At 42.7% G+C, this 20,942-nt stretch overlaps 1 protein-coding gene across 4 annotated transcripts in view; it reads right to left on the minus strand.

The window, feature by feature from the left end:
• Window positions 1-20,942, minus strand: part of Wdr81 (WD repeat domain 81) — a 98,892-nt gene that overhangs the window by 35,949 nt on the left and 42,001 nt on the right. For 3 of the 4 annotated variants that reach the window (XM_070527433.1, XM_070527435.1, XM_070527432.1), the window contains exons 11-19: window positions 18,209-18,277; window positions 15,826-15,908; window positions 14,809-15,001; window positions 11,646-11,845; window positions 7,485-7,737; window positions 4,910-5,182; window positions 3,416-3,510; window positions 1,997-2,252; window positions 577-723 (exon numbers count right to left, since the gene is read on the minus strand). In XM_070527433.1, the coding sequence (XP_070383534.1) occupies window positions 577-723; window positions 1,997-2,252; window positions 3,416-3,510; window positions 4,910-5,182; window positions 7,485-7,737; window positions 11,646-11,845; window positions 14,809-15,001; window positions 15,826-15,908; window positions 18,209-18,277 (1,569 nt within the window). The remainder of the gene's footprint in view (window positions 1-576; window positions 724-1,996; window positions 2,253-3,415; window positions 3,511-4,909; window positions 5,183-7,484; window positions 7,738-11,645; window positions 11,846-14,808; window positions 15,002-15,825; window positions 15,909-18,208; window positions 18,278-20,942) is intronic. The other variant, XM_070527434.1, reaches the window with a different exon arrangement.

The following is a 20,942-nucleotide window of genomic DNA, read 5'->3' on the forward strand; positions in this document are numbered from 1 at the left end:
TATCTTTTGTCACTGACTCTCAAATTCAACAAAATAACATTTTGTGTTCTTCAAATTTGTGTTTTTCCAATTGCCCAATAGTTCAGAAAATACTGAGGCACTTCCCGTCTACATCAGCAGCTGTACTTATTTGCACTAAAGGTCAAATTTAAATATAACAAAATTTCTGTATAATGAAGCAAATTGCTGATTTTGCCGACTTCGCTAAATTGAGGTTTAACTGTATTATACTTTTTTTGCTGTTTATCCTCAAAGTCTCAAAACAAGCTTTTATCACTCCTTTTTTTCTATGAATCCAAGACCATAACCATCTTTTCACCAAGAACGCTCTGACAAATGACCATTCTTGTTTCAAAACAGTCATCAACAACTATAATTTTTCACTGCGCCATCATATCTCCGTATGCTTCAAATGTAATGGTCCACAGTGACACATAGGTAGAATAAATTAATGAAAAAATGATGAAGGCATTAATTAAACAACAAGCTAACCTCTCTAAAATGTGTTATAATGCAACTAAAATACGTTACAGTCACTGAAGGCATGTACTATGAATAATATGTTAAACAGCTCACAGTAACTGGAATGGCAGGAATCGATGGCATCTGTGGAGATGGGTCTGGCCCTTCAGATTCCAGCCTCTCGGGCTGGCTTGCATTTGGCTGTTCTTCCTTATCAGCTGAAGGAGGCCACGTCGTAATTTCCGGAAATGTTGCTCCGTCCTTTAGCAATGGAAAAAGAAAGAAGTGAACACTTAATGCAGGGGCTGTTTTTCCTTTCTAGGCTGTCAAAAACTGCAGCCACACAGTGATTAATAAAATGTTTGCATTGAAATTTTTTAAAAAAGGAAATTTGCCAAGCAGGGTACAACATAGAAATAAAAATTGTGCATGCATAATGCCCATAACCAGAACACAAGTGTACACCAGATACTATGACCTGCATTTTTATGTTAGCACGTATAACATATTACTTAAGGGAACACTAAAAAACTACACTGTCAATTGAGACTGATATAACAGCCTTCCAAAATATAAGTAGAGCTATCAGAATCAGAATCATGTTTTATTGAGTTACGTAACTCAACATAAAAGAAGAAATTTATTTAGCAGAGAAAAGTGATTGCAAGCTCACAAGTTGAAGTCCAAAGTTCAATTTTATTAAATTTTATGCCCAAACTATGATACTAGTACTTTACAGTAACATCACAGATTTCGAAGGTATTCTGACATATTTGGAGCTTTCTTTTTTGGGTGCAGGAAACGTCCATAACTGCAAGGTTAAGATGATGGTACATTCGGAATGCAGTACAATCCTTTTTTATCAATAAACACTTAACTAGTGTTGGCATATTCTGTTAATATTCATGTCTTGAAAAACTGGTGCGAGAATTTCAATGCCACTCATATAATTTTTGTCTTTTCTCGCTTACTGGAAGCCTCTGCTCATAGCGAGAGTGACCCTATTGGTGTTTTATAATTCTAATTTACTAATACAGATGAAATAATTACTCTGGTTAAGTGCTTCTTTATCTCTCTAACCGCCAAAATATTGGTATTTGGTATTTGGTACAAACTGGCCGCTTGTGTGGCCAGTTTGTACCAATATTAGAGAGGACAAATCGTGCTTATTCATGTGTACTCAGCTTGGCTCTACGATAACAAGTCCTACGTGCCTACTTGTTTCACCAATAACTGCTGTCTTTGTGCACTCATGCACATATCATTCTGTAGTTTACATTTGTTTTGCTGTTTTGGGTGTATAGAATATTATTGTGGACTTGTGCTTTAAGAAATACTCACCTCTGACATCTTACTAAACGTTTTCATTGAATAAAAGGAGTAAACTCCACAATTAATACATATCTATGCACATTTTTGAATGAGAACGTCGCATGCCGAAAATTGGCAAAGTAAGAAGGATGTGGCAACATTGACGAACGTTTGCTGCAAGAACTCGGGAGCTCAAAGTGTCACCGTACATTAATGCTCGTACCTTTCTCTCGTACGAGTACGATGCGGACTGCTCTAGCTCCTGATCTTGATCGAGCTCAAACATTTCTGGCTCTCCAAACGTGGCTGGCTCCGGCGACGCGGATGGCATGTCCCGCTCAGAAGAGGAACTTCGATGGCCGGCGCGCATTGGCGATGCCTCTCGTGATGCCGATGTGCTGGCCTGACGAAGCGGGTCGAGTTCTGCGCTGTCCAGGTGCGACCCTTTTCGTACAGCTGCGCTCGGATTCTCGGGATCCCTGTGCGAGAAAGGATGGTGCGTGAGCAGGCGCATTGTCATCATCTTATCGTCATCATCACCAGCTCAGTTAAACGGACATTAAAGAGAAAAATTACTTGGGCTGTGTTAGTAAATTACCATTCCACAATGCCAAAAAAAGTCACCTCTTTTGTCTTTGAGTCTTTAAGTGCTATGGCATTCCACGCTTAAAGGCAAAGTTTAAACGTCTTCCAAATTTTTATATTACGTTACTGTTATATTACAGTACTGTTAAACTTTTTACATTTCTTGTGCGGATTATACGTGCCACAATACGATACTTGCAATGGAAGATGGGAGCAGTGCTAGGTTGCACTCCCGTGCAAGTTGGCGTGCTGCTGAGAGCATGGTTGATGACAAGATATGCTGGAATTAACTGTCTAAAATGCATACGTGTTTGAATTACCGGGCATTTTTGCACACTGAAATACACTTCATTTTGACCGGACCACAGCATCAGTTCGAATAAACTGAAAGTTTGAGCTAAGTGGGCTTGAATTAACGAAATTCCACTGCTTTATCACATAAACTGACATACTGTGTCTCTTTAGCAACCATTTAGGCCATTGGAAAATGAAGGCTTCTTTGAGAAATTCTTGATTACCCCAATCTTACAACAGTTGTCTTCATTCCAGGTCTGCACATTTCCTAATTTTGTCCTGTCACCCTATTGGCCTTCTTTGACTGCATTTCCCACCTTCGTTTGGTACCCATTCTATTAATTACTCTGATAGGCAACTGGTTATCTGCTTAATGCACATCACGGTCTGCCCAATTTCACAACATCCTCTCAATCACAATCAGACCAGCTCCCCATGTTTCTAGCTTAATCCATACTGCCATCCCCTTATCTTTAAACATTACTCCATTTTCTGCTCTGTTGTTCATTGCACTCATTACGCTGTTCTTTGCCTGCTCTCAACTTTCTTCGCTTTCTTCTAAACTCTGGGTTCTATGCCCCAAAGATGCACATGGGCCACAAGAAACAGTGTAAAATACAATCTTGATTAATTTTGAACTGTAACATGGTCGCAAATCCAAGCTTGAAAGCATTTCTGTATTCTCGTCTCGCATAACTGCAGCCGCAACGCTTCCTGTAATACAGAAGAGACTAGAGGACCACGGGAGGGACCGTATGCTCACACAATCTGGGCTGTGCTGTTGTCCCGGTATCCACCCACAGCTTCGACCAGTAGTGTAATGAAGCAGTGAAGAAAGGTGCGCATTCCAAGACGCACCTGCATGAAATTAAGAAGAAAAATACAGTCGAATTTCGTTAATTTGACCTTGATGGGTCTGACTAAATTGACTAAATTAATTGACAGGTCGAATTAAACAAGATGCAGGAAAAGAAACATCAAAATGCCCAATTTATTTGGTGGTATTTTACCTCTGATTCTAACAAGTCCCCAAATCAAATGCTTGTTGCCTTTCTATGTGTGCAAAGTAGAAAACTAACACAGAGATAACATTAAAGCGTCTAACTGAAGTAGAAATCTAACACAAACCTGAATTTTTAGCTAGAAAGTTGGGCAAGGGTCTGATATATGGTGCACAGTGGTGTCTCATTTCCCAAGTGCTGCATCACCGCGCATGTATTTAACGTTAGCTTCGCTGCAATACAGCCGTGTCATGCGGCACAGCATACATACATTGTGGACGCACTTTTCTGTATAATTTATTTGGGTAAAAAAAGCTGCGCGTTAGTCGGGTACGTACCGTAATCAGACATTGTGAGCTACCATTATTGCTTGAAAATCTTACTGGGCAGGCCGAAAATAGGCGTTTTTAATGGATGTTCAATGCGTTCACTGTCCTTGAAGCACTGCCAAGGCAGATGCTGCCAGTAATGGGGTCACTATAGGGGTCAGGCGCATGCATGCTGAAGTTCGAATTATTTGGTGAAGGCCAATTTTAGGATAGAAATAACGTAAGTTTGGGCCCGTAGAAATGCATGGGCGCCTGGTGAGACCTTCGGATGGGATCGAATTAACAGAAAAAAAAATCGAATTATTCAGAGTCAACAGATGTCTACTGAAGTAGTATCGGGACCTTTGCAAGATTCATGAAGGAGGCAGTGGCCACATGGTGCACCAGAAAGACCACTTCCTGTTGTTGTGCGGGAGGAGAGGAATTGGTGAGGAACAGAACAGAATTAGGCGAGGCGAGGCATGGCAGAAACTTGGAGATTAACAAAGAAGCTTGAGAAGAAGCTACGGGACCGTGCAACAAGTGATGCACTGAAAAATTAGACATGACGTCAAGAGACAGGAAGACAGCAGTGTGGGTGAGAGAGCAAAGGTCAGTAGCCAATATTCTAGTCCACGTTAATACCAAGAAATGGGGTTGGGTAGTCCCTGTGCGCATAGGACAGATAACAGATGGACTTTTAATAGTCTCTAAACAGTAATGTAAAAATGCAACGAAGGAGAGATGGGGTGGGGTTTGCTTTGGTCTCTTGCGAAACCATAAAGTGTTGTTCGTGGAAATCCTAAGCTAACGTATTACGAGAGGGTTCTATACTATTACCAAAGTACCCAGTCTACCTCTTGCTTACTGCAAGGTTACACATAGCATGGTATTTTTCTATTTCTGCGCAGACATTTTTTTTCTGATCCGATACAGAGTAGGATTTACCTGGAGCTTGAGCAAAAAGGACCGATGGAAAAGCCGGAAGTGCCGCACAGTCAGTTGGTCAGTCGAAAGAAGGTTGATGAGCACAGTCAGGAGTCGTTCGGCAAGGACCTTTGGCCCCAGAGCAAGCCCCACGAGGTCAAACAGCTGCCACACGGCCAGCAAAGACGACTCGGGGTTCGAAAAAAGGTCGCTCAGGTGGTTCATGACGAGGTCCAGGTCGACCTGGCTCAGCTGGGTCAGCAGCGGTGGCAGCTCACGGGCCACAAAGTAGACCTGAACACAAGAAGGATCGTGCAATTTAAACAATTGAGAGCTTTATTAGTCAGACGGGTGAACTTCCGCATGGCTTTCATTAGCTCTTTTAATGCCAATGCTCCATCGGAGCTAGCGCCAAGGCCCCCTTCAGTTTAGGCCCTAGCAGGCAGGCAACATTTTAGTGTGCCTTTGTCAGCAAAAGGGTAGTGCCCATGGCTGTTTTTGTTGTCATGGTAACAGGCACAGCACCCGTGCCGGCACCTCCTTAACCCTCTCGCATTTCTTTTTCTTTCTTTTTCTATGCGGGCTCACTCACAGCATGGACTATAGGTGTGCCTACACCAGCCAAAGTTTGTTTCCTAGTAACGGCCAGAAAATGAAACTTTTAGCCCCCTCGCCTTCACCTGTCTACAGGGGCACACGTGGAGACAGGCAAAGGCGAGGGGGCTGCGAGGAAGGGTGAGGGGAGCAGAGTTGCAAAGATGGGTGGGAGGGCAGTAGAGTTACTTTATCGCCCAGCTAATGGATGGTGCTAATTACCTCGGCCACAAAAGCGGCAGAGAAACTGAGGCTGGCTTTAGTACTCTGTACATACTTTGCCTCATAGGTTAGCGAGCTCACTCCTGAGACAACCAAGACTCAAATTGAGTTGCAGAATTTAATATCCTAAAGCAATACACTAATTATAAGACAGGCTATGCTTGAGTGCTTTGGATGAATTTCTACTACCTGTGATTTTTCTAACCCTTGTGGGGCCAAATTTTTAAAGCAATTTTCAAATTTTTTCAAGCAAGTATCATAATTTTTTTTTCAGATTTAATTTTTCTAGTCACTTTTTTAGGAAAGAAAGAGGACAGAAGAAAAACAAAAACCAAGCAAGTAACTTTTTCGGTGACAAAATAAAAAAAGCTCCAGCACCAAACGCACATGAACACAGGACACGTGATGCCAACAGCCATCTTGGCTCGCATAGGCTTTGCACCCTCTGTAGCGTGTGCATGATCACATTACCGTGCGCCCCCTCCGTGGCGCTGTGCATCAAGCCATCATCCTTCTCAACCTGGCTTCAAATGCGCTTCCTCACACCCACAGCAGGTGTTGTGCGGTGCACCATAGGATCGCACATAGACTTACACAGAACAAAATGGCTAGAGGGTCACACGTTTTGTACTAGTATCGCTACTCTGGTTTACGGCAGGCTACTGCGCTTAAATAGCCACTCTCTGTCATGAGGCCCACAATTTGACAGATGCATTTGTAAGCAATCACACGTAATTCAACCATTTGATCACCTGAGCCCGCAGCAGTTTCCATTATTGCCCCAGTATTCCTTCGTGGAGGTATGGAATTTGTGTTATCTATTGAAATTATGTATGTACACTTCATTATATCGGGGTTTAAAATACATGTGTTCTACAGACAAGAAGTTATGAAAAGTTAGATATTTCGTTATGTCGTGAATTTTATCATATTGAAGTTCATTATATATTGAGCTTTTACTGTACCACTAAAACAATTTTAGCAATGTCGCAGGGCTAGTAAGTGCATTGTCTTCTTGTTAGCAGCCTTTAAACAGCACCTGAGCAGACGACACGTGCGCCTGACGGTTGTCGCTATGACACAAGTCCCAGCACTCTGCCTCGGAGATTTTGCGGAGCACGCAAGCAGTTGTGGGCACCACCTTATTTCGGAGGTCACGCCAACAAACCGTGCTTTCTAGGTCATGCGTCACTTCCAGCGAGCAGTAATGGCGGCGTCTTTTTCAGTTTCGGTGTCAAAAACAGCTATTTCTGCGAGCTCTTCACGATGCTTCCACTCGTATTTCAAACGTCGAATTTTGCATGGAGGCTCCTCCACATGTACACTGTCTCTATTCATTTTACCAGTGTGAAAGAGATCACATGCAGAGAAGAGACCCACATAGCACATGTGTTTTATGTTTTGTGGCATTCTTGGCGAATCACACTGGCGTTCACAGGTGCACCCTGAGGTGACGATGGTTGGATAAAACAGCACACCATGGTGTCCTGGTGCACACCGGTGGAATTTGTTAAGGATGCCATTGAGTGTAGTGAGCATGGCAAGAATGCTCTACACTTTATGTTCTTGCTCGAGTAGCCTCTTATGAAGTAAATTTCAGTTGTATCCAACGTTTGCCATGTCTACGTCTCTTCTCTGCGTCCCGGCTCTATCACGCTGGCAAAATGAATCAAGAATCCAGCAACCAACTAGCCTGTTTAATAGCACTCCTCTATGTTTAACAGCACTTTTTATGCTGTCCAACGTTCCGAAGCAGTTGGCCTTTAAAACTGTGCCGTACCTTCTCAGGTGCTGTCGGCTGAGCATCCAGCTTGGTGAGGAAGTCGTACAGAGCCGGATAGTAAGCCGGAAACGGGATCGTCGACAGCAGCGGCTGCAGGAGCTGGTGAGCAGACGGTGGGGGCAGTCCGCCGTCGCAGACGCAGGGGTAGCGCCACTCAGCGCGGCTGCTGGCGGCCTCTTTTCCCCTGACAAGGGGCACGGCGACTGGCTTTTCGGTCTGGAGCAGGACTTGGACGGCATTGTGGAGGGACCTGAATGAGGAGGGAATGGCAGCTCCTGAAAATGCCTAGACATGATCAGTCTGAGGTGCAGACTTGATTGTTTGCTGCTTACTGAATGTAGATAAACCAGAAAGTATGCTGCATTAAGCTTGGTTGGTATAGTTTGTCTGGATGTGAGATGGCAGGTCAACATCTCTTGGACTGCAAGTGACGACGGCTTCCGCTGCATGACCGCGATGCAGCTACAAGTATGGCCGATCCCTTGTTCATGAGTCATCACGCCATCGTTGCGTGTGCAGCGGCAAATTTATATCGCAGCAATGGCACCAGTAAGCGGATAAACTGTGGCGGGCCAGGGCAGCAGGCGTGCGCTGTGCAGGGGTGTAGGATAGCTGCTTATCTGTCTTTCACAAAAGATTGTTCTTCTTAGTGACATCCATGTTGTTAAATATTCCAGCACTTTATTGCGTATATTTAGCGATAGTACCAATTGATACAGAGAACAATGTGTTCAAGATCCAGTCTTTGGCAAAAGCTTTCTTTTAATGCGTCAGAGTTGCAACGCTCATGTGAATGAGAACTCGGGGTCGTCAGTCGATTACCTCGAGGCGTGGGAGAGGAGGAGGGAAGTGCGTAATGTCACAAGTGGAGAGTGTGAATGAAGGAGGAAGAGGAGGGTAGAGAGGGTGGTGCGACGGCTCACTTTAGGAGCCAATAGGAATACAGGTGGAGCGTGATGTGCTTCAACGCTTGCAGCTGGCAGACCGCCAGGACACAGAAGGGAATTGCGCTGTGGCGCACTGCAGTGAACTTGCCAGATTGCCTGTGGTGCTTGACAGGATAAGACACGTTTTGTGAAGCAGTATCTCTTTGAGTACAGCCTAAATTGGGTGCAGCGCTGTCAACTAGCAGTATGGAAAGTCATGCTGAAGGACATCGCTGATAGAAGACCGAGGCAGTGCGATGGCGACGACAGGCCAAATCAGAGCAAGCTCATAAGGCTCCTGTCCCTTTAACCCTTTCGCTGTCGGACCTTTCTGGCTGTGACGCACCCCCAGTGTCGGCTTGGTTTCAGGGAACGAGCATAACAGGGAATGAACATACCAATTTATTTTTTATTATGATTGGTATACAAATAACATAGTCAATGCAATATGCACATTTCAGTGTTCTGCAGCTGTTGTTAGTAAGCATCATCATCGTCATCATCAGCCTGACTATAAAACCCGGTCAACATCCGAATCTGACGATGCGGAACCCTCTTCCTCGCGTGCGACTCTGTCCGAGTCCGAATCCGAGCTCGGCTTGTATTCTGAATCGGAATTGAGCCACTGCTCCAATGAGCAGACGAAGGTCCCGCGCGCCGAGCCATCCGAAAGTAACTGCGCGCAGGGAGGATGTGCTTTCAGTCGCCCGCCCAACGGAGAGAAATGGGACGTTGCGTGATCAAGAAGACAGAGGGAGATGGAAAAAGGCTAAAACAAAGTTCGAAGAGCTTTACGTTTACTGCTGCAAGTCGGAAGCGAGGGTGCAGTGAGAGAGCGAAAGCAGCAAACGAGTCACTCTTTTTGGAGAGGCAACGGCACGTGCGCCTGAACTTGACGCGCCGTAGCAGGCACACCAACAGAAGAAAAATAAAAATCTTCAAACCAGCGGAGATTGCAGAACAACCCTTGAACCCATAGCCGCACATGCGCGACGCATGATCCACCGAACGCGGAGCCACCGCGCCACTCAGCAAAGAGAAAGTGGGGAGGGGCAGTCGCACCGTACTCTTCAATACATTGACTAACACAGGTTGGGGCGAATATACGAACTTGTAGAAAGAGTCAACAGACGCCGTGGCCAATCCAGGAGCGCCAGCTTTGCGCTCAGGCGCGAAATTTTGAATGCACGATAGAGAACGTACCGGTACGTCAGTGACACTGTGGGGGGGGAAGCGCGATGACGTACCGGTACGTCAGTGACACTGTGGGGGGAGAAGCGCGATGACGTACCGGTACGTCCGTGACAGCGAAAAGGTTAAATGTGTGGTCCTTCAATGCAACACAATGTAGAGACAAAGTAACATGGGGCAAGGCTCCAAAAAACCTAATGGTCGATCAGTTGGTTGACCAGACGAAAATGTGTTAGCGTTAATCCTTTCGAAGCCTTAATTAACCGAGGAGGCACCTCAAAAATGCCACAAGGCTCCTCAACGACGCCAAACACAAGTCACTTCATGCCTAATGAAATAAGTATCTGCGGCAACCAAAAGATGTACGAAAGTGAATGTATGCAATTCACCCAAAATACAAAGTGGAATATTAGGCATGAAGTGACATGCGTTCAGCAGCATTAGGAAGCCTTGTGGCATTTTTCAGGTGCCTTGTTGGTTACTTAACGCTTGCGAAGGGTGCATGCAAACACAATTTTGTTGGATTAGCCAAATGGTAAAGCATAAGGTGTTTAAATTCTTTACCTAGAAAGTGTGCACGTGTGTGTGTAGGGGGGGGAGCAGTTCTTACATAAGGGTGGGCATTGCATGATTAAATGTGGTATTACAGGTGAAACAGTTCTGCGGGAGGCGACAAAATGGAAATAGAAAGAAAAGTTGCAATCTGCTAGCCTCCTAGCTAACTCAGATGGCAGAATGGCCGTCCCAGAAAGGTGTTGGTTCTGGCTTCGATTCTCAGACTGGGACAACTTTTTTTACAACTGCAAAGCTTTCTTTCTGGGAAATCCTTTATGGGTCTTCCTGGTAGCTTTATTCTACAGTGGGGGTGAATGGCAATTTCTCTTTTGATATGACATTAATCTGCTATTGATTATTGCTAACATATGGTATAAAAAACATTTTTACGTAGAATATGTATCTTTTGTGTATAACATGCATTTCTTTTCCACATCTACACTCTCCGGATTCCTTATCTCCACAGCCTCCCGACCACCAATCACGGTGTCAAACTCATCCAACTCCATAAAAAGACAGGCAGGCTGCAGTGGTGCTTTCGACAAGCTGCGCTGTTATTTGTCCACTTTTACGTTCCCCACCAGCAGTTTCACAAAAAAGTTTAGTAAAGGTGTGCAAATATTCGAACATTTCGTATAACAAATCGAATAATGCCCTATTCAATTTGGCCTTCATATAGAACAGTCAGTATGCATCAGTACGAATATTTTTCTAATTGTTTTTGAATATTCTAAATCCTCTAACATGTGCAATCAAATGTGACATTTGTGAAAAAGTGTGGTAGATATCTTCTGGCTGCCATAGAAGGCCTAAAATGTGAGAAGTTATCTAGCGAAGCACTACTTCTCTCACACTAAAAACGAACACGACATAACATTGCTGGGGGAGCCAGACTTTTTCTTTCATACTGCGATCGCTTGCACACTCCAAAGAATGTTGGGTATGCAAACAAAAAGCCTATTTACTCAGAGTGCTCCATTTGGGAATTCAATAACCAACACTTCATAACATTGAATGTTATGACAGAAGCTTGCTGACATTGGAAATACTAGGACACGAACACTGTTATATATCAATAGGGGAAAGAACCATTTTTACTTGAAAACTATTAAAATGTATTCAGTATTCGATTAAATTCACTTCTGGCACTATTCAATTCGTGTTTGATTCAGTCTCAAAAATTACTATTTGCACACCTCTAAACTTTAGCATCACCAAACAGACAGATAACGCAAGCACAAAGTGACCAACAGCTCATTTGCCCGCTCATCTATATTAACTTAACTTCTGGCACTATTCAATTTGTATTTGCTTCAGTATAAAAAAAATTACGATTTGTGCGCCCCTAAAGCTCAGCATCGCGGAGCATTCAGAAATTGCGGGCCAGAGTACCATGCCTTCGACGCTGCAAACCACACCATGTTAATTATCATCATTAATGTAATTAATTATCAATTACCATGTGAACTAATTATGTACTACTTACTTGGGCAGCCTTGATGACTGAATCTTCAGGATCTGCAAAGCGTGCAAGTAACGCTCAGAAAGATCCCTTGAGGAGTGTCGTGCAGTCGTCGAAAAGATTGACATCTCGACGAGGAGGCATCCCAGCAGGTACATGTCCGCAGCATGCGAGGTCTGGCTCCGACGCCGCGGGAAACTTCCCTCTTGTTCGTCCTCGCCCGGCTGGGAAACAACAAAGAGTTCAGCCAATGTATAGCCATGTTGCCAGATTTTTGAGTGCTTATCCATTTTATTTATTTATTTATTTATCATTCAGCCAACAGCGCGAGCTGCCTGTTGGCAGACACTGCAGAAGTGGTACAGTTTACAGGTGTCGATAAAGGGAACAAGAAAGAAAAAAGAAATAATTACATAAAACAATGGTGACAAATATTGCAGGAACAATGTAAAATGAAAGCTATGGGTACAAAGACAGGTCAAATTGTATTTTTCGTGGTAAGTCTCTTCAACAAGAACGTAGTGAAAGTGATAAGAACAAGACAAGAGTAGTTTGAAGAACAGTAACAGCTTGCCACAAGATAAGGACCTCAACAGATAATTGATGCGAGTGAAACGAAGTAATAACTTAAAGTGGGGAAAGAAAAAAATAAATACAGAACAATTATTGCACTTCAAAGAACAGCGGCACATACATATAGAAGAGAAAAATGAGTTGCTGCTGGACAAGCTGGCGATTTCAGATGCAAGGAAATTTCCATCTGATATAGAAAGGGGAAAAATGAGAATCAACAATTTGACATTCTGATGACTTGAACATTCTCTTTTCTTGTCTCTTGTATTCTGACTCAATCAGCTTCCACTAAATTTGACTAAGATTATGTTCAATCAAACTAATGATTGGCATATCTTTAGCACTTTAGAACTGCATAGGAACTTATTTCAAAGCTGTTATAGCTACCAAGCCCATCAAAGTGGCACACTCATTCTGGTCATGTGTGTTCAAGCAAACTTACACTTCTTGTTAACATCCTATTGATAGTCCACTGTAGGACAAAGGCCTCTCCTTGCTATCTTAGGTTACTCTTGTCTCACGTCAGTTGACTCCACCACAGTGTGCCCCCAAATATCCTAATCTTATCACTCCACTCAATTCTGTCATCCTTGACTGCACTTCCCTTCCCTTAGCAACAATTCTACAACTCTAATGAATTCCCCATTACCTGCTCTATGTACTGCTCTACCTGCCAATCTTTACCTCCAATTTTTAAAGAAAAGCATTTTTTGTAGACCTTCCTGGACTTTCCTGACTGTGACTACTAGGTTTCCCATTGAATAGCTCAGACAAAGGACAGCACTACCATCTTTTCTACCCTCGAACTCATGGCTGAGTGGTAGCGTCTCTGTATCACACTCCGGAGACCCTGGTTCGATTCCCACCCAGACCATCTTGCAAGTTGTTTTTATTTATGAATGGCCTTCCGGGATTTTTCGCTCACGGCCAACGCCACCGAAGACAATGGCTTTTCTGCGACACGAGATCCTTAACGCTGTCGCGCTAAAAAACAGTATTTTATAACGTAAAAGGTAAAGGTTTTCATAAGGTGAAAACAGTATTTCATAATGTGTCCTGGCTGTGGAATTACTCAGTGATAAAACAAATACCTAAATATCCTCACTTCCACAAATATAGGTCATCAACAACACAATTCCTTTAATAAAGCAAACCTTTCCATGCCTTGTTTGCTAGCATTTGGAGTTTGGCGCATCTGCTTGGTCGGTCTTTCGCCTACTAAAGTGCAATTTACTGTTGCACTATCTCCAGTGTTGGCCTGCCCTAGTTGGCACACTGACCCTGAATACAGTGTCATAGGAACAGGGGACCAATCCCAGAGACAGTATAATGCATGGTCATGTCAGTCACATGGTGGAGGTCTCTGCATACTACCTTCTTCACCGGCAGGCAGGTAATCACTATGGAGCAAACTACTGTGCAGAACACAACCAGTAGCAGGGCATTTATTTAACTGCTTCATGAAGGCTTCGATTCTCAGGTTTCACCATGTAGGTTGGATCTGAACTGAATTGAATTCTGGGGTTTTACGTAACAAAACCACAATTTGATTATGAGGCACGCCGTAGTGGGTGACTGATTAATTTTGACCACCTTGGGATTTTTAATGTGCCTTGAATGCATGAAACAAGGGTGTTTTTGCACTTCGCCCTTATCGAAATGTGGCCGCCATGGCCGGGATTCAATCCCGTGGCCTCGTGCTTAGCAGACAACACCATAGCCGGCAAACCACTGCGGCAGGTAGGGTTGGATGTGCATAATTTTTATAACCACAGCTAGTTTATCGAACACCTTGTTTGTGGTTTAATCCACATAACTGCCTTCCTGTCTCTTAACATTACGCCAAATGTTTTCCATCTCATCACTTCTTGTGTTGCTTTGCCTACTTTGGCAAAGCCTGGTCTTAGAGATTAAAATTTTTTTAGATCTTTGTTCTTCAAGTTATGGTGCTGAAAAATTGCACACATATGTAATTTTATGGAGTTGTTTCAAATATGAGGTCCATCTTTAGTTTATTGTATTTGGTTTCAACCTTATCCAAGCTTTCCTTTGCTTAATTTTCTGCAAACATTTGCAAAAAATTGTTTTCTCAAGTTTCGCTAAACAGGGTATCAATTGCTTTTGCATGTATCAAGGAATCTAATATGGACAACCTTACTGCTCTGTCTAACCTGGGACAAGAGTTACGAGACTTCAAGGAAGACTTACAGGAAAATACTCTTCTGAATATCAACTTTAAAGTTGTGAAAGTTCCGAGAATTCACAGCTGATATACATCTAGCGTAAACAGAGTAGTAAGGTTGGTCTTATATGAATAAAGATATAAAAAAAATTTTGCTATATCATAAGGCTTCCCCCTTAAAGCTTCCAAGTTCTTTGTTGTTCTGCAAGTTTCAGTCCCATAGATTAGTGCTGGCAGAAAGCAATGTTATGAATTATATATTACTTTCGTGACTGTCAGTAATCTTCCCAGTTCACGACTTGGGAGTGGCTTCCAAATGCACTTCAACAAATTTTTATTTGTCTGCAGACTTCCTTCTCGCTATTCCAGTTAAGAGGTTACGAGGGACTTTGAGCTACTTCTCCACCGTTATCCCAAAGAAAGGACGGTCACCTGAGTGGCCGAGGCCAGACTGATGGAGGGAGGCAGCCGATGAGGCGGGTGGTGCAGGCAGAAGTTGCACAGGGACTCGAGCTGCTGCAGCTTGGACAGTGGCGAGTAGTCCTTGGGAAGGACAATCACCTGGGTCTCGGCCGGGATCGAGCTGCCGGTGGTCGAAGCCAGCTGCTGGCCAACTGACCTTGACCTGCAACGTGACACGCCATGAGTGCCGAAATATTTTAACTGCAGCAGCCGGCTTGAGGCACGTTTCTCAGCAGTCACATGCGTGTCCAACCATTTACATGAACTCACAAAACGTGAACTATTCGTGAAAACACAAACACGCAAGCTCGCAAGTTTACTTAAGACAAAGGACAGAAGCTGCACTCTCCAAGCCTTGGGAAGCAAGCTGCAAAGTTATGTTGGAAGTGGAGGCGAGAGAGTCAAGGGTAGAGGTGAAGCCATTTGTGTTTGCACTCCTGCTTTAGAACAGCTACCAAAGCCAAGGATTCCCTCAGCAGTTTCCGGCACCACAGTCAGTCCTCTTCCTGGCTTCCCCGTGTTCTTCTTCTTCATCCTCACATTCGCTTGTAGGCGACCAGGATTCAACTCTTGAATGTCCCTGAGCCTCGTTGCCTACACCCCACGACCACTTCAAGCACATCTGTTTTCACTCCTCAGGCCCGACTGCCACTCTACCAGCACACTTTAGGCCACTTCGAACTACTGTTGATTACCTTTCAGGCTTCAGCTCATGCCAAAGTACTGTGTGACTAGAAACACTGACTTGTGGTTATGTTTTGTCTTTTCATTTGTGTACTTGAACTAACTTTCTTGTCTTGACCTCATTACGTGGTTTGATGTTTGTTTAAAAGAGCGTCTGATCTGTTTGCTGCAAACAACTTAGTCACTGCTTCACATTTTGAATGTCTGCTTCAGCAACAATGGAAAAATTTTTTTTTTTTTTTGAAACCTTCACAACAGACATGTACCAGAAATGAGAAGGCGTAATCTTGCTGGGCCACTCACTTGACGATCGTTGATGGCTTTCTTTTGCTCTGGGCCGCTTCGGGAGCAGCGTCATCTTCGCCTCCTTCTTTAGCTTCAGGCTGCTGTTGGTAAAGAAAAAAGTTCCTTTCTTCATGTAGCCATTCGAACATAACACAGCCCCTACTTAGTTCCAAATAATTCTTGCCTAGCATAACAGTAAACAACAATGTCATGCACAAAGTTAACGTAACGGAAGGAAATCAAATTGAATCACCGAGTTTAACGTTCTAAAGCAACACATGGGCTACTTATTTATTCATTAGATTAATTCAATAAATCCTGGGGTTCTATGTGCCAAAACACCAACATGATTATGAGGCATGCCATAGTTGAGGAACTCCGGATTAATTTTGACCACCTGAGGTTCTTTACCGTGCACCTAAATCTAAGTACACAATCATTTTTGCATTTCGCTCCTGTCAGAATGCAGCCGCTGCTTCCGGGATTCGAACCTGTGACCTTGTGCATATTGTGCTTGGCAGTGCAACGCTCCAGCCACTAAGCCCACGTGGTGGGTGATCTATTCTTTACATACTTTGAAAAAGCAAACTTTGCTTTAAAGATACGTATAATAGCCTTTAGTGACAACACTGTTGGCATTTAGTCCCTTTTTAAAGGCACTAAATGAGTCATGGGTTGCAGTGATGGAGACGCGAAAGTGGTTCCAGTCACCGCTTCTTTTTATAGCAACAAAGAAGTATGGGAAATATTAATGCTCCATGATGGAACTTTCACCTTGAATCTATGATCATTCTGCAAAGTAGACTGGGGGATGGGGAGCGAGGAACAGGTTCATTTTTAAGATACGAGTTGGTGCAATAAATTTTATGAAAAAGGTTTAAGTAGGAGTAATTGCAACGTGATTAAACTGTCGGCAGACCTAAGTTAACTTTCACTGCCGAATAACTTGCGTAGCGAGAACAGCTGGAAAGTATGCAGCGAGCATTCCGCTTCTGGACAGATTTGAGGGCGTTGATAAGTGTGGTATGAGAGGGTTCCCAGACAGAGTAAGTGAATCCTAGTTTTGATCGAACTAAAGATTTATACAAAATGTTCTAAGAGCCATGAGGGACGATGTAGTGAGTAGGCTGCAGATTAACTTTGACCACTTGGGGTTCTTTAACTTGAAGCTGAATCTAAGCAAACAAGCGTCTTTGCATTCCATCCCCATCGAATTTGTAACCTCGCACTTGCCAGCGGAACACCGCAGTCGGTGAACTGTTGTGGAAGGTGATAACAGAATGCACAGTATAAGTCTAATTACTAAAGCATGTTATCACACCATGAGTAAGATGAGATTATATAACAGAATTTAATTTAACCAAGAACTCCACTACGAGTGTGCATCCTGTGCACATTTGTCACACCACACAAAAACTTTTTGCGATGTTGTTTAAACTCCTGCTTCAATGTCAAATTTAATAAAATTGAGTAATGACGCCCCTTAACTTGCGATGCCATTCACTCACTTTCACGAAGGTGAATTTATGGCATTAAGTCCTAAAATCATCTGCAGTGTACTCATTTTTTAAATCTGACCACTCAGTTACGCCATCAAATGCACACTCTCATCCACTATGTTTACGTTGGTAGCACATGCTTCTATGGCTCGAAAGAAATGTACGAGCAAGTAATTATTATACGTACTATCCATGAAAGGAAACAATTTTTCACGCATCCTAAAATTACCAGCACCGTTACAGTTTGTGGTTTGACGTGCTCAAAACAGCAGGTACCATTTTGCTTCAACCGCTTTGAATTTCAATTCTACAGCAGCTGACAACCACACTGATAAACACCAAAGACTGCAACAATGCAAACGTAAGCTCTGCCTTTAAATATGCCTATAATACTTTTTAGTGACAACTGTTTGCACATTTAGCCAAAAATGGCATTCCTTTTTGAAAACCACAGATAGTGTATTATTATCATATTAAATTAAAATTTCCGTGGCCCTGGCTGCAAAATTTACCACATTGGAGACATTACTTTTCAGGGTTAATTTTGTTTGCAATAAATACATCCCAGCACAAGCAAATTTACTGCAAATTTAAAACCTTAAGAATGACTTACTACAAAATATTAATTACTATTTTCTATAGTGACATTAAAGAGAACAAAAAAAAAACCTTTACGTATAGAGTACACATAGTTTACTCTATAATGCATAATTACATTGTAAGAAGTATCTATTTACAAACACTACAGCCACAATCAAACAACCTATTTTAATCTTTGAGATATCTTTCACATGGTCAGCCAGAGTTGAGGCCCTAACCATTCATTGTCATTAAATTTTACCCATGTGACACATACATTATTTTACTCCTCGAAGAAGCCACAGCACAAGAAATATACTCACGAGGCTGAGCTCTTTGTCAAACGTGTCCTGCCGGCTCTTCCGACGGGATGACATCGAACTTGACTGCGGCTGAAATTTGTAGCGCAGACGACAATGACTGGTCTCGCACTCTCAATGGTCAATTGGGCTTTCACTCCTGCTATATTTTGGGGGTACAGTATCGATGACAATTTCATAAATTTATCGCCTTTGGGTGCCAACTTATTTTGTCCATTGAAAAGTTAGTTTTGCTATATTTCTTGCATGTTTAGAATCGCTAACATAAAGCTGCAGAGCGGACTAAGAATTTTGAATTATTCAGCGAGTTTTGCAAAGTTTACAGAATGTAGGCTCCGTGTGAGAGCTCAGATATGGAAGATCAGATATGAGAACATCAACCATTTCATGCATAGCATACAAGCACTTATCTAGCCTTTCTAATAAAATGCCTGATGTAAAATGTAAAGAAAAATGTTTTTTTTTTGTTGTTGCTCACGTTGTTTTTTCTTACAGTTCACGATGTCTATACATTTTATAATTGTCGATTTCTTCTTTATTTTATTTTTTCATGCCTCTCTGTGTTTGTATGCCTGCGTGTGCTTGCTGTACCTTTATGTATCCACCCTACAAAGATATTGGCAACACAATCGCAGTATTCATAAACAAATAAATAAAAATAAAGGAAATGAACCTGCTATCAGATTACATATTGACACTAAGAGTGAACAATCTACCATCTACTTTCCAACTCCTTTTAATAAAACACTTTACGTATTATTTGAACACAGACAAAGTGTTTCATGATGTGTGCTACACATTTCCATTATTTTCATTAGAGAGAGAGAGAGAAAGCTTTCGCTTTTCTCACACTATCTTGGCATGGCCCCGAAAGGGCTATTGAAATGCCCCCTACAACCCAATCCTAACTTTCTTAACAAGGAAAATAAACCTGCTTACACTTATTGCATGTTATGCGAAAAAGATACGGAGAGCGGAAATAATGCCGATATACAGAGCGCTCATTCTTTCCAATGTCCTCATTCTTTACACTTTCCATGTTTTTTGCACTTTACCTGCCTTACAATGTCACTGTACCAACTAGCTTGGATGCGGACCCTAGTGCAGTAAACCTGCTTAGTTGCTAGACGACGCTGTCGATGACAATGTCGAGCATTGTCAGACAATGAACGTGTGAGCCTAATATTGTTCCCACACTCCCAGAAGGAAAGCCTACAGTTTCTTTCAAAGGACTGCCTGCATTCCACTTGCAGAAATACCCACCGCTGTTTGTTTACAGTATGGTGCACTTTAAAGGGAGCGCCTAAGAGATATAACTGCAACACTTATTTGACTATGTCGTTAAAAAGCGACTGACATGTTGTGATAGACAGATGTCTGTGCATAAAAGAAAATCTGTTGGCAATTACCGCCCATATCTATTGCTGTACTTTGCTAGGCACCTTTAAAGGCCAAATGAAACAAAATTTCCCTTTGCCTAAAGTGGTTATAAATGAGTTGTATGTACTATTTAAGTAATCTTGTCAAAGCTGCAGGGCTAGTAATTATCAATATTTTTATTAGCTGTCTTTAATTAGCATATAAGCAGATGATGCGTGAACCTGGCGACTCTGGTCATGATGCAAATTCCAGAAAATACCCTCTGAAATTTTCAGCACGGCACCCAATCTTGGAGGTCATGCTAAGGAGCCGCTCTGGTTCTGAGTGTTCTGGGTTCTGCATCATTTTCAGCGATCGGTAACGGTGGCATCCTTTTTTTCAGTTTTGGCATCGAAAACATCTATTTCTGACACACCCACTCGTACTTAAAATGAAAAATTTTGCGCAACGATTGCCCTATACCAAGGGCTTTCATACAGTATGTATTATCGGTACCATAAGTCTGGAACAGGCATACACGATAGGCATCAAAATGACTGCATGTCTCTCTAGTGTTAGTGGAATACAAAAATTGTGTTCTGTATAGTACCGTGGAACAGTGCTAGGGCATCAAAAAAAACATGGTAGTGTCCAAGCAGTGATCCGCACACTGCATTTCAAATGACACAATGCCTAAGAGATTCAAGCCAAGCTGGTTGCGGTACATGCGTCACAGTACAGCGGCAGTTGACAGTGTTTTTCAAACAAAAGCTCTAACGTGATGTTTTGTACTCGCATAGTGTCTAAGTGTGGTCTAAAGAAGTACACATTGAGTGGGGAAGAGAGCCTGTGAGGAAGGTAGCAAAGGCGAGATCGAAACTGCTTGCTCGCCTTCAAGCACAGAGTGACCTAGGAGCCCTATAAAAAATTCCATAGCCACATTATAAATGTAATACATAAGAGCTCTCAGAAGTGCACCCTTTCATTACATTAGAATAAACACTGCACGAGTAGTCGTGACAGTAGTAGTAAGCAGCAAGAGCACCAGAGGCAGTCTTCCTAGGAGGACAGTAGTAGTAGCAATAGTACTTTAGCACGTCATTAGTAGCAGCAGCCAATTCTAGTAGGAATTAGCAGCAGTACTAGCAGTAGTGCAGAAATAGCAGTTGTTCAAGTGCTAATTATTTTGGATAGTTGGTTGAACATCACATATTGAACAAACAGAGCAAACAACAGGACTACGAGAAGACGACAACAAAGGCCGACTTGTTGTTTTCATGTTGTCCTGTTGCTTGTGCCGTTTGTTCAGTGTGTTGTAGCAGTTGTGGTACTAGGAGCAGTAGCAGTAGCAGTTGAAGTAGCAGCAGTAACAACAACA

This window comes from Dermacentor albipictus, chromosome 10, assembly GCF_038994185.2.
Source record: "Dermacentor albipictus isolate Rhodes 1998 colony chromosome 10, USDA_Dalb.pri_finalv2, whole genome shotgun sequence".
NCBI classification, from domain to species: domain Eukaryota; kingdom Metazoa; phylum Arthropoda; class Arachnida; order Ixodida; family Ixodidae; genus Dermacentor; species Dermacentor albipictus.